Genomic DNA, 13,490 nt, shown 5'->3' on the forward strand with positions numbered 1-13,490 from the left:
CCCAAATAGCTAGGACTATAGGCATGTGCCACCATGCCTAGTTCATTTTTTTCATTTTTTGTAGAGACAGGGTCTCAAACTTCTGGCCTCAAGTGATCCTCTCCCTTCAGCCTCCATAAGGGCTGGGATTACAAGAGTGAGCCACCATGCCCAGCCAGATAACTCATATTCTTACCCAGTGTCTAATACCTCCCTCAAATAAAAACAAAAGTTATGACCAGTTAAGTGTCTACTATTATCAATTATCCCATTTAACCTATTATTGATTAATTATCCTATTTAACTTTCCCTTTGCTGAATTCTTGAGTAGTAGTCTATTCTCTAGATAGAGCATTAATTCAGCAGACTGGCTTAAACCAGTAGAATCAAGCTCTGCGTTTTAGGTAAGATAGGAGTGGCCAATGGTCACACAATTCAAACTAAAACAGAAACATTAGGGATTGCCACAAAAGGGAGAAAGGGAAAAAAAGGGAAATGAAAGAAATACCTTTTACAAACTATCCTCTTTGGCTTCTGTATATTAAATTAACAATCAGACTTCAAATGTTTTGAAAAGATTAATTAAGGTCCATATATTTTGGCTCCAAATACTCAGGAACTTAAGACATTTCTTTTTTGAGAGACAGGGTTTCTGTCACCCAGGCTGGAGCTCAGTGGGGTGATCATAGCTCACTATAACCTTCTGGGCTCCACTTTAGCCTCCCCCACAACCCTCCAGTAGGCTAGGGCTACAGACACACCCCACCACACCTGGCCAATTTTTTTTTCTTTTCTTTTTTCTTTTTTGTAGAGACACAGTTTCACTATGTTTCCCAGGCTGGTCTTGAGCTCCTGATCAAGTGACCCTCCCCTGCTTGGGCTCCCAAAGTGCTAGGATTACAGGCATGTGCCACAGTGCTCAGTCCTTAAACCAGCCAATCTTAAACTGTTTTCCCTGCCCTTCTTTGTCTTTGCCATGGAAATTCCAATAAAGGCCCTATCTCAGCTTTGCCTTGCTCCTGCTTTCTGCCTTCTGACCACCCTGAGACGTCCCCTGTTTCTAGGCTGTCCCGTTTCTAGAGAGTATAATACACTTTTGTTTTCCTGAGCCTCTCCTATGATTCTCCATATGATGGCCACATTTGACTAACCATCGTATAAAAGAATACAGAACACAGTAGACCAATTATGATCTTTATGTACTTTTATTTTAAAGTTACATGTACATTATAGGCTCTGAATTTTAATCACTAAAGTGAAAGTTTTATTAAAAAAATATACTTGTTAGGCCGGGCTTGGTGGCTCACGCCTGTAATCCTAGCCCTCTGGGAGGCCGAGGCGGGTGGATCGCTTGAGGTCAGGAGTTCAAGACCAGCCTGAGCAAGACCCCATCTCAACTAAAAATAGAAATAAATTATCTGGACAACTAAAAGTATATACAGAAAAAATTAGCTGGGCATGGTGGCGCATGCCTGTAGTCCCAGCTACTCAGGAGGCTGAGGCAGTAGGATCGCTTAAGCCCAGGAGTTTGAGGTTGCTGTGAGCTAGGCTGATGCCACGGCACTCACTCTAGCCCGGGCAACAAAGTGAGACTCTGTCTCAAAATAAAATAAAATAAAATAAAATAAATAAATAAATAAATATATATATATATATATATATATATATATATATATATATACACTTGTAGACACTGTTATATACAAAAAACCCTTTCTCCACCAGTACAGATTAACTAAAGGGGCTGGGCATGGTGGCTCACGCCTATAATCCTAGCACTCTGGGAGGCCAAGGTGGGAGGATTGCTTGAGCTCAGGAGTTCGAGACCAGCTTGAGCAAGAGCGAGACCCCAAGTCTACTCAAAATAAAAAAAAAAAAATCAGGCGGGCACGGTGGTACGTGCCTGTAGTGCCAGCTGCTCAGGAGGCTGAGGCAGGAGGATCACTTGAGCCTAGGAGTTTGAGGTTGCAGTGAGCTATGATGACACCACTGCACTCTACCCGGGGTGACAGGGTGAGACTATGTCTCCAAAAAAAAAAAAAAGTCTACGGTCATATCACCCTGAACATACCTGATCTCATCTGATCTCAGAAGCTAAGCAGGGTCTGGCCTGGTTAGTACTTGAATGGACAGATTAACTAAAGGGTGCATTTCTGTATCTACTTTGGAAATTAATTTTGCCATTATTTTCCCAAATTCAACTCTGGCATAAAGGATAGCATCTGAAATGAACAAGGCTCAAAGATAAGAATAGAAATGAAATACCCACCTGTGAAGGTGTACTGGTAAGTTCCATCTTCTCCTGTGATTTTTCCTTTGCTAGTCGAGCAGCTTCTTTAAATTCCTGAAACTTTTCTGCAAACTGAATGTAAAAGACTCTATACATTAACCACATAAAAATAAGGCACAGTGCCCACTTTAACCTTAGTAAAGTCATTCATTTTTCTGAATAACTGACTCTTACACAACCAACACAGCCTCCAAATCAATCACAGCTTGTAATAGGAAAATGATAGAAAAAGTACCCCTAATACCAAACATGTTTTTGCATCATAAAGTATCCTGACAAATCTCATTCACAACATCGTAATCTAACTAAGCAAGAATTTAGTGTCAGCTTGCTTACCTATAGGCCACCTGGTTGTTCAGAAATAATTTACTAAGATCAGGGTGGGGAGTGGAATCAGCAAAGATAGGGATATGTATTTTATCACCAAGAAAACTGAGTTTCTTAAATATCTACTTATAATCATAACAGTATTTAGAAAACGCTTTTAACTTTTACTAAAATATAAACTCATAATATGTAAGGCATTTTGTTTTCAACAATACAAATATTAAATAGTAGCATTTACTATTATCAACAGTTGACAAAACTAAAATTTCATTTCCAAAGATTTCTACCTAAAGAGCTAATATACAGCAGCAGAAAGGAATAAAATAATCCAGAAAGGTATGTAAGAATGGTAACAATTTCAAAACAAAAATTACTGTGCATGAAATGTTAATTCTTAGGAACTCACTGCAAACTATAAAACATCATGGCCACAAACAGTATCTACTTATGTTTTGAAAGTGGAAGCTAGTCTACCACTTTTATCAAAGAGAATGTTAGGGCTACAAAATAACTAAATTTAAAAACCTAAAATCTCTAAGTAGCTTAAAATACCTGTCAGAGTTGGCAATAAATTCTGGTTCAAGCAGAAGAGCCAGAAAATAAAAAAGGACAGACCATCACAAAATGAGTTGGCAATAAAAATACAAAATTATAGTCCCCTTCTCAAACTCCCATAAGCCAAACCTGATTTCATTTCCATCTTGGGAAGGAAAGTCTTGTGATACTCTGACCTCCCTCGGAGAGGTGGAGGAGGGTCATAATTAAAGCCATTATCACAACTTATCCTTCTTACCTTAAACCCTGTCATCTTTACCTGTAACCTATAGATTAGGGAACTGAATCTGTGCTACAATGCTTCCATAATTGAACAGAATATCTCCTTATATTAAAAAAAATCTGAATACAAAGCTAAAAAGGTCTCACTCACATTGGTAGAAATAAAATAAAAACAAAACCACAATTAATTTATCTATGTAATCTGAAGTAGTATACAGGGCTTCTTTTACACTAATTTAGCATTCCAAAATAGTTAATGTTTAAAAGCTTCTCAACTTCATACAAATCTACACTATTGCTAATTTTTATATCCTTAGTTGTCAGCAAAAGAAAAAAGTGAAGGTTTACGTTTCCATGATAACAAAATACAGCTTAGTAAGCACTCTAACAATCCAAGCATGGTTGGAATTTTGCTCATACCAGTCAAAGAGGAGACTGTACATTTCTTCCAGTGGTGCTGCCTTCTCTTATTTTCAGAGGTCCTTATCTAAAATTGCCTATAGAACCTTCTCCAAATCCTGATAATGCTTTGACTCACTCATGGTTTTTAATGATAAAATAAGCCAGAATATTTATGTTTGTTTATTTACATAAAAGATTATGAACTCCTTTGGGTCCCCTACAGTCTGCAAAGCAACATAATTAGTCTCAAGGCAGCCTGGAAAATAAATGATGATTCTGTCATCTTTGGATCAAAACATTCTGAAGGGACTGATCTTAACCTCTTGGAGCCAAATCCAGTGAGTAAATAAACTAGACTTGGCTCCAAGAGCTTAAGGGCAGTTTCCTAACATTCAATCCATCCTCAAAATATGAGGATTCATCGTCAGTAAGATTAGTCAAAAGCACATGCTAACTTTAAAGAGAAAAAAAAAATATTAAAACATAAAAGCCATTCCCAGAGAAAAAAATAAGAGAAGACAATATGATTGACAGAATTTAATAAATGGTTCCTTTACTACTGAGCTAGCTGCTTACTGAGCTAGCTGCTTAGTAACTTGAAAGATCTAATGAAGAATTTATAGTCAAAATTACTTAGGCCTAAAAATCATTTAATGCAAGTTTATTCGAGAAATCAATCCATAATTTAGTTATTGTGTTGTCGAGAAATTCATCAAGTATAATATACTTACAGTTTTAATTTTTCTGCTATAGGCTTTAATAGACAATTCCAAAAGAAAAGTTCTAAAAACATTCTAAGTAATGGCAAAAGTACTATAGAATAAATATACAATTTCCAACGAGGATTATTGATGGGAGGGCAACATTCAACTGGATGCCTGTGCCCTTGTTATGTTGAGATACTTTGAAGCTAAAACTCATACCTTTACCACAATTCAAGAAATATATTTAAGGAATAAGACGTGTGTAAGAGAAACCAAATCAGGTAATATTTGTTTTAACCGTCCTGTAGAGAATGATTGAGTCACCAAGACAAAAGTTAAAATAGTCTTAAAATTGAGCTTTAAATTATAATTCACATCCAAAAGATAACAAAAAAACTTGAAAACAATAGCATTAAAAATGTTTACAACTAAAACAGAAGAAAACAAAGTACATTATTTCAACTACTGAACAATCTAATTATAACTTGAAGTCAACAGTCACAAAAGAGTAAGATTTTTTTTAAAAACCCATTTTTAAGAATCTAAATTTCTGTAAAAAATAGCTTAATGTAAATATAAACAGTGTACATCTACAAGAGCCTGATTACTCTGCACTTTAACAATGTCAACTCTCAGTGTATCGGATGCCATCTATACAAAACCACATATAAAATGTTTCAAATGTAGGGTTATCCTTTTAACCAAATATTTCAAACAGAGAGGTTTTAAGCATAAATCTTTAGGTCTGGTGGGCACAAGAGCTAAAGAGTAAAGTGAGTAACACTTATCTCCTTGATCATCTTAGTATCCCGAGATTGCTTCCTTTTCCTTACGTATGCTTTCCAAGTAACATCCATTAAGAACCCAAGGTGCTGCTGCTATGAATATTGCATGGCTTCTGCTTACAGACAGGACAATTTTATTTCCAACATTTGGCCTGGTGATGCTGTGCATTTTATTGGCCTTTCTGCCAGAGTAATTCTCTGGGTCAGTATTAATCAAGAATTCCTCATGGCATCCTTTGGATCTCACTCTGCACTGCATCAGAGCTCAGAGTACTCCACATGCAGAAAAAGCACAATTTCCCCTAAATACAGTGATTTTTATGTACCTGCCATCATGCCAAAAAGCTGAAATCTTTATCACTATCGACTTGAGTTTTCACCATTCAGAAGAGCTTGGTGTCTGCCTATCTTGTAGACTATCTCCAGTTGAGGGTGCTAATCTCTGAGCAAAATCCATTCTGAAGTGATAATCCCCATCTTTTATTTCCTATCATACATACAGCTAACCACACAAATCCTTCTCAACCAATGGTGACTGTTTTTAATGTGTACAATACATTTTCCAAATGACAATGGAATCCAATGATCTCTTGCTTTTTGCTCTAAAGTCACTACTGTTGTTATGAGAATATTAAACAAATTTCCCCTATATTTTACACTCTCCATTTACTATTATATATTTAAAATATATGACTTGAAGATGAAGATTTTCACTCAGATCTTATGATTTAACTTACTTTCGAAAGATGATGCTCAGAGGAGAATCCCAGTCCGTAAACAGTGTTTGCCCGGCTGTCAGCCCACTGGCCAAACTTCTGAGATGTTTTAGTAAATGTCATGTTTGGGGTGATGGTGCTATTTATTATTGCCTGAGAAATAAAACAAGTATGAGTGATCAACCAAAAATTAGCAAATAGGCATTTAAACACAAGACCATTTAGTTACACAAAAATTTAGGATTACTAATAAGACACAATGTTAACTACATAAAGATAGTTATAGAAACAGTTTCTAGCATTAAAAGTGACAGTGTGCAAATGTGGAAACTAATAGAACTATAAATATAATGGCACTCTATCAAAAATTTCAACATTTTACACTCAAAATAGTTTCCCTATGATCTAAAAAATTTCAAAGAGTTTTTAGTGTGGTTTCTTCCCTTTGAATATCTAGGATCAATATTTATTAATTTTGGATGATATTCACTGGAAGCAAGTAGGCCTTAATAGTTGTTAATTTAAAAGTAGGGTCCCACCCTCCAAAGACTCTCCCAAAAATGAATGTATCAATAGAAACAATAACACTAGTTTTCTAAAATCCGTAATCAAGGGTTTTCTTAAACCTGATTTACTTGAAATATTTTATGATACAGAAAAGACTATTAATCATTTGCTACTTTTTCCTTTACTCAAGGAAAAAACAAATCCCTAAATATACAATCGTTCCTCAGTATACACAGAGGATTGGTTCCAGGACCCCGCATATACCAAAATCCACACATACTCAAGTCCTGCAGTGGGCCCTGTGAGCACACATATAGGAAAAGTCTGTCCTCCATATCCCATTAATGATGTATTTTCAATCTGCATACAAGTGCACTCGTACAGTTCAAACCCATGTTTTTCAAGGGTCCTATTGTATACCCATTTCTTTTCTCATAAAGTGGTACAGATTCATGATATTGAGAATTATCATTTTTAACACCTTTCTTAGAAAACTAGCATTTTAGCATGTTATTAAATATTAACTTAGGTGATCACTGTAATAAATTTCAACTATTATAAAATAACATATTAACTCATTCCCTCTGCCAGTACCATAAAAGTGAGGAATCATTTTTAGTTTGGTAGTCTAATTAATGCTCTCCAAATTTAAGATTAAAAAGTGATTCTAATAATAATAGATATATGTTAATGAATCCATAAGCAGTCATATGGTGAACTCTTAAATGTGGAATGAAAATCAAGCATTTTCAGAATAAAGCTAAATTTGCTTACCACATGAACAGTATAAATGTAAATATTTATGAACTATGCAGGTATTGATGAAGTTATAAAAATGAATACATGACACTTGCCCTACTAAACAGGCAGTACAAGAGAGGGTGGCTCCTTTCTTTCTTTCACAGACAGTAAATGTGTCATCTATTGTTATATGGGAGCCCTTATCCTCAATTAAGTGTTTTTGCCTCAGAAAAAGTTTATATAATTATACTTTTATAGCTTCCTTATGCTGGGAAAAGCAGTTTTTGAACTGAAGGGTAAGATTTTAGATCTGTAAGATGTGGCTAACAACTGGTCTAACTTGTAGGGCTGTCATCAAATGAAAGACTAAATGGAAAAGAATTTATTAAAAAACGGTAAGGAATCATTTATTCAACATTTTTTATTGAGTGCCTCTATTAAATGCCAAGCACAATTCTAAAAATTTGAGATACAACAATAACAGAGGCAATGTAATTATGAATTACATTCTAGAATAACAGGAGTCAGCAATTGCATAAGTAGATAGCGGACTACTGTAATTTCACAAAGCGCCCCGTGCTGTGAAGACCATAAAACCAGGATGTGACAAAGTGAAAGGCCAAGAGGTAAAGACTAGCAGGAATGCCTTTAGATTTGGTGGACCTTCAGTGTTCCCTGAGGAGGGCACATATGAGCTGGATCTGAGTGTTTCCAAGGAGATAGGGCATTTTACATATAAACTTAGTAACTCTCAAAAATGGGGTAGCGGCCGGGTGCGGTGGTTCATGCCTGTAATCCTAGCACTCTGGAAGACCGAGGCGGGTGGATTGTTTGAGCTCAGGAGTTCGAGACCAGCCTAAGCAAGAGTAAGACCCCCGTCTACCAAAAATAGAAACAAGTTAGCTGGACAACTAAAAATATATAGAAAAAATTAGCCGGGCACGCATGCCTGTAGTCCCAGCTACTCGGCAGGCTGAGGCAGTAGGATTGCTTGAGCTCAGGAGTCTCAGGTTGCTGTGAGCTAGGCTGACGCCACGGCACTCACTCTAGCCCGGGCAACAGAGTGAGACTCTGTCTCAAAAAACAAAAAAAAGGGGTAGCAATAGGTCTTACAGGCATCTAAGAAAACTGACCAATGTGTTGTAGGTCACTGATACTCCCCCCCATTTTAACTATTTCAAATTAATTTCTTTCTGCTTTTAAATTTATGAGGTCCATTTTAATCTCCATTCTGAACCTCTCTATTACTTGTTCTTTAATCAGCGAAGAAAAAAAAACTTTATTTTATTTCAGATTCTCTGAATAGAATCTTACTATGAATCCATTTAGAATAAAAATTTTAGTTCTTTATATAAACATGTCTCTCAGCCCCAGAGTTCTTGTCCTTTTAAGCAAAAGAGGTAGAAATGCTGTGTCATTACAGATCGTGTACATACAGATAGATCATGTAGTGCACTGAGCCTGGCCCTCAGCCTTGCTGATGTCTCTGCAGCATGATCAGAAATCTTAAAGCCAACTTTACATGCACAGTACAGGCAGTAAGTGAGAACACACGAACACTTTCTAGTCAGGGGTACCTAAGGGCTTTCCAATTCAATCATGAAGAACAGAAATGGGGGGGGGGACATTTGTTTAGATGAGTCAAATAAACCACTACTGCTTATCAAAAAACAACTACTCCAGTAACTGTAGTTAATTAGAAAGTAATTAGAAAATGTGAAAGAAAACAATCCCTGCTACAAAAAATAGATTTCGTTGAAACAAACAATATAAAACTTTTCATAAGACTTACTTAAGGTCCTAATAATTACAATCAGTAAAGTATACTCAGAAATGGAAAAGCAAGAAAAACAGTTCATATTTCTTCAGAGGGAACAAAGCATGAGGATTTTTTTTTTTTTGGCCTGGGCTTCTTGCCAGGGTTGAATGAGTTTATTTAACAACCAAAATTCTGTCCTTAAAAATAACTCATAAAGTATTTTAATCTGGTGAAGGTTAAGTTAGCAAATGAAATCTATTTAATCACTTCCATAAAATTTCTTTTCTTGAACATGGGACTACTTCAGTTCACCTTTACTTTTATATATTTGAATATACCATTTCACTTTTACATACTTGAATGTACCATTTAACCCTCCCTTCCAGTAAAACTACATTTTAAGTGTGGTTTGGGCCAAGAGACAAACAGATTACTGAGATTTGAAGGTTTAAGCCAGGGAAAAGAAATAAATTAACACTCTAGGGTCTGAGAGTATAAAATTTAGTATCTGTTAAACTTCACTTAACCCATTACAAAATATGACAAAATTATTCTTCACAAAAAAAGCTTCAAAGAAATTAACTGTAACTAATCTCAAGTCCTTGAAATTCTCTAAGTAAAAACAAAAAGAGGATCAATTATTCAAGTAAATACATGTTGGTCATTTGTGTACAAGACACAAAGTCCAAATGGCCCCCAGGGGCCTATAATCTAGTTAAGGAGATACTAAATGAGCACACAGAAAAAAAAAGACTGAAATTTTAGCATTAAATTATCTTTTAGGCCCAAAAAACTACTAGGCAACATATATATTAATATAACAGCCTAATAATAATAATAGCAGCAGGTGTTTGCATTAGTGATTTCTATGAATACTTTTTGCTTTTGCCTGAATTTATTTACTTTTCACAATAATCCTAAGATTCAGTAACGATATAGGTATTTTTACTAGTTCCTTTTCACATATGAGAAAACTGATGTATGCAGAAGTTAAATACCTTGCTCAAGGTCAGATGGCTAGCAAGTAGTGGAACAAAAATTCGAAACAGTTAGTCTGGTTCTAGAGTCTGTGCTCTTAACCCCAACACTGAATTGCTAAAATTCCTGGGAGTGGAAAGGCCTCATGTCTTCAGGAAAGCCTGAAGAAAAATGTAGGCCTCATTTTTCTACACACTTTATATCTAGAATCTGATGTTTGGAATTTCTTTCTCTAAGTGAGTTACCCAAAATTCACTGATGATAAAATAGATTCCTCCCACCCCACCTTCTGAAGGGTATACTATCCACTAGGCACTGATCTAAGTGCTTTTTAACTCATTTAATCTTTACAACTACCAGTAGTGAAGTGAGAACAATGGGACTCAGAGAAGTGATTTGCCCAAAGTCAAAATACTCAGTAGATGGTGGAGTTGACACCTGAACCCATGCAGTCTTTACTCCTGTTACACTATCTGCCTCTCCCAAAAATAAAACCTTAGATTCTGTCCTTAAACTTCTCTTCAGATAACGGATGTCAGCTTTAGTATTGACATTGACAGACTTCATAAGATTTAGGGATTTTGAACTGACAACTAGTCTATAGAAGTATATTTGAAAAGAATTCTAGTTCCTAGAATTCTAGACCATGTCCATTTGGTCTACCACTATCTTCCTAATGCCTAGCGTAGTACCTGACACATAATAGATATACAATGAATATTTATTAAATAAACTGAATGACCTCAAATTTATACAATATTTTGGTTTCTTTTTCCCCCAACCCCATGTAGAATATTTTGGCACATCAGTCAATATAATAAAGTGGTTGGTTAATCCAAGTAATTTAATGGACCAAAAATGTTGCTCCCTAAGAATAATCAGTTTTTGTTTCTTAAAAGTTTTAAAGACTCAGAAGAAGTATTCTAATGAAGATAAAATCCTCTAAATAAAACTAAAATGCTATATTATATAAAGCAAAACAGCAAGATTATTCAAAGTAATAAAAATTATCTTACCTTTGAGCCATCTAAACTGATTATCCTATACACATTTCTTGTGCTGTCATAGAAGTAAGACACAGTAACTGCATGCTTGCTGGTGGGTACCCAGTTCTTCTTTGTGTTTGGGTCAATCTGGAAGACATGAGCTCGAGTGCTGAAGATAGGTTGTTCCCTGCAGGACAGAAAAGAAAGTGAGGGGCTGAAAGCAGCCAGTTTTATTGCACTGGACAAAAGAACATGCAAACTGTTAAGGACGACTCTGCTTAACCAACAACTCCCACAAACCTTAAAATAAGAGAAACTTTCTTCCAAATTTAAATATTTTAAGTATTCAATCATAAGCTTCTTTAAAATAATTATAGCCAACCCCTATTATCTGCAGGTTCTATATATGTGAACTCACCTACTCGCTTGTATTTGTAACCCCCAAATCAATACTAACAGCATTTTCTTAGTCTTTCGCAGCTATGCACAGGGCAGTGGAAAACCATGTCACCTGACATGCACATTTCTATCTGATGTTGAACAAAGCAACAGTCTGCCTTCTTGTTTCAGCTCTCACACTATATAAACAAATATTCTTTTTTTGTTCTATTTAGCACCACGTTTTTCACATTTTTGTCCTTTTTTGGGGGTGCTTTCACTGTTTAAAATGGCCCCTAAGCATAGTGCTGAAGTATTCCTAGGTCCAAGAAGGTTGTGACGTGCTTTTTGGAGGAAATATGTGTGTTAGATAAGCTTCATTCAGGCCTGAGTTATAGTGCTGTTGGCCATGAGTTTAATGTTAATGCATTAACAATACATATAAATGTCTTTAAATAGAAACACACATAAAACAAGGTTATGTACTGATTAGTTGATGAAAATGTGACCAGAGACTTGTAGGAACATGACACCGTATTTTCCCTAGGAGCAATGGTTGAGTACAGTATTTGCTAATTCAGCATTCCTGACAACATCTTTATAGGACAAAACTACAGCAAGTAAGAAGAATCAGCTGCACTCTGTTAAAATACAACTATCTTATATTTGACCGCTACCCATTTAAAACTACATTATTCTAGTAATAGGTAAATAACTTACTAGAAAAGTTTATATTCAATATAATCTCTACTACATTAAAAAGTATATAAAAAACAAAATTGCTAAAACCACAAATATCTTTTTTTTTTTTTTTTAAGACAGGGTCTCACTCTGTCATTCAGGGTGGAGTCCAATGGCATGATCAATGTAACCTCAAACTCCTGGGCTTAACCAATCCTCCTGCCTCAGCCTTCCAAGCAGCTAGGACTATAGGCATGTGCCATCACACTTGGTTAATTTATTTCTTTTATTTATTATTTTATTTATTTTTGAAATACAGTCTCGCTGTCACCCAGGCTAGAGTGCCATGGCATCAGCCTCGCTCACAGCAACCTTAAACTCCTGGGCTCAAGTGATTCTCCTGCCTCAGCCCCCCGAGTAGCTGGGACTACAGGCGCACACCATCACACCCAGCTAATTTTTCTATTTTTTGTAGAGACAGGGTCTCGCTCTTGCTCAGGCTGGTCTTGAGCTCCTGAGCTCAAGTGATCCTCCTGCCTCGGCCTCCCAGAGCGCTAGGATTACAGGCGTGAGCCACTTCGCCCAGCCAATTTATTTATTTATTTATTTATTTTAGAGATGGGGTCTTGCTATATTGTCCAGGGTGATCTCTAACTTCTGGGCTCAAGCGATCTTCTTGCCTTGGCCTACCAAAGAGCTAGGATTGCAGGTGTGAGCAACCATGCCCAGCCTACAAATATCTTTTACTTAGACCAAGTAGGGCCTTAAAGATACACAAAAGATATTTTTTAAATCATGAATTTAAAAGACCAAAACTAATCAAAAATATATATTCCAAATATGATTATTACAGAATTTTTTACAGTATCAAAAACAAGCATGAGATGATCCACATATATTATAATAGAAGTATTATAACATAAAAATTTCTAAGTTCTGAGTAAAAACTCTTTTGGAAACAGCATTTATCAGGCTTTTGGGTTTTTTTGCCCAAATAAAGTTCATCCCTTTCATTTCACTACACACCTTTCTTTTCCAAAGCAGCTCATGGTCCTAAAGAGAATTTTAACTGGTAATATTCAATGTTTAAAATTAGATAAATTTTAAAGAATTTAAAATATTTTTAAAATTTAAAGAAAGGAAAGGGAACATGGAAAAGAGCAAAATTAGAAAAACAGCCAAGGCAAATCTGGGTCCTTGGCACAATGGCTCTTCAGGTTAATAATAATAATGGCTGACATGTCTCCTATATCCACCTCAGGCCTTGGATAGCTGGCATGAAAGGGAAGTACCTTCCGTGTAGGTAACCTGGCTCTTTCCCAGTTTTAGTTCTGGAAACCTCCAATACAACTTTTCTTATTAAACAATCTCTTTTGAGGAAATTTTATGCCACTCCCTAAAAAAGGAAGCAGAGAATCACTACTTCTTGCTTAACTACCATTATATATGGATTCATTTAACAAATAATTATTAACAATCT

At 35.8% G+C, this 13,490-nt stretch overlaps 1 protein-coding gene across 1 annotated transcript in view; it reads right to left on the reverse strand.

Annotated features, from left to right (window-relative positions):
* The window catches only part of HOMER1 (homer scaffold protein 1), a 113,360-nt gene that overhangs the window by 52,276 nt on the left and 47,594 nt on the right, over positions 1-13,490 (reverse strand). The window contains exons 2-4 of the mRNA XM_045566090.1: positions 10,982-11,138; positions 6,002-6,133; positions 2,249-2,341 (exon numbers count right to left, since the gene is read on the reverse strand). Coding sequence (XP_045422046.1) covers positions 2,249-2,341; positions 6,002-6,133; positions 10,982-11,138 — 382 coding nt within the window. The remainder of the gene's footprint in view (positions 1-2,248; positions 2,342-6,001; positions 6,134-10,981; positions 11,139-13,490) is intronic.

This window comes from Lemur catta, chromosome 12 (assembly GCF_020740605.2).
Source record: "Lemur catta isolate mLemCat1 chromosome 12, mLemCat1.pri, whole genome shotgun sequence".
Taxonomy (NCBI): Eukaryota; Metazoa; Chordata; class Mammalia; order Primates; family Lemuridae; genus Lemur; species Lemur catta.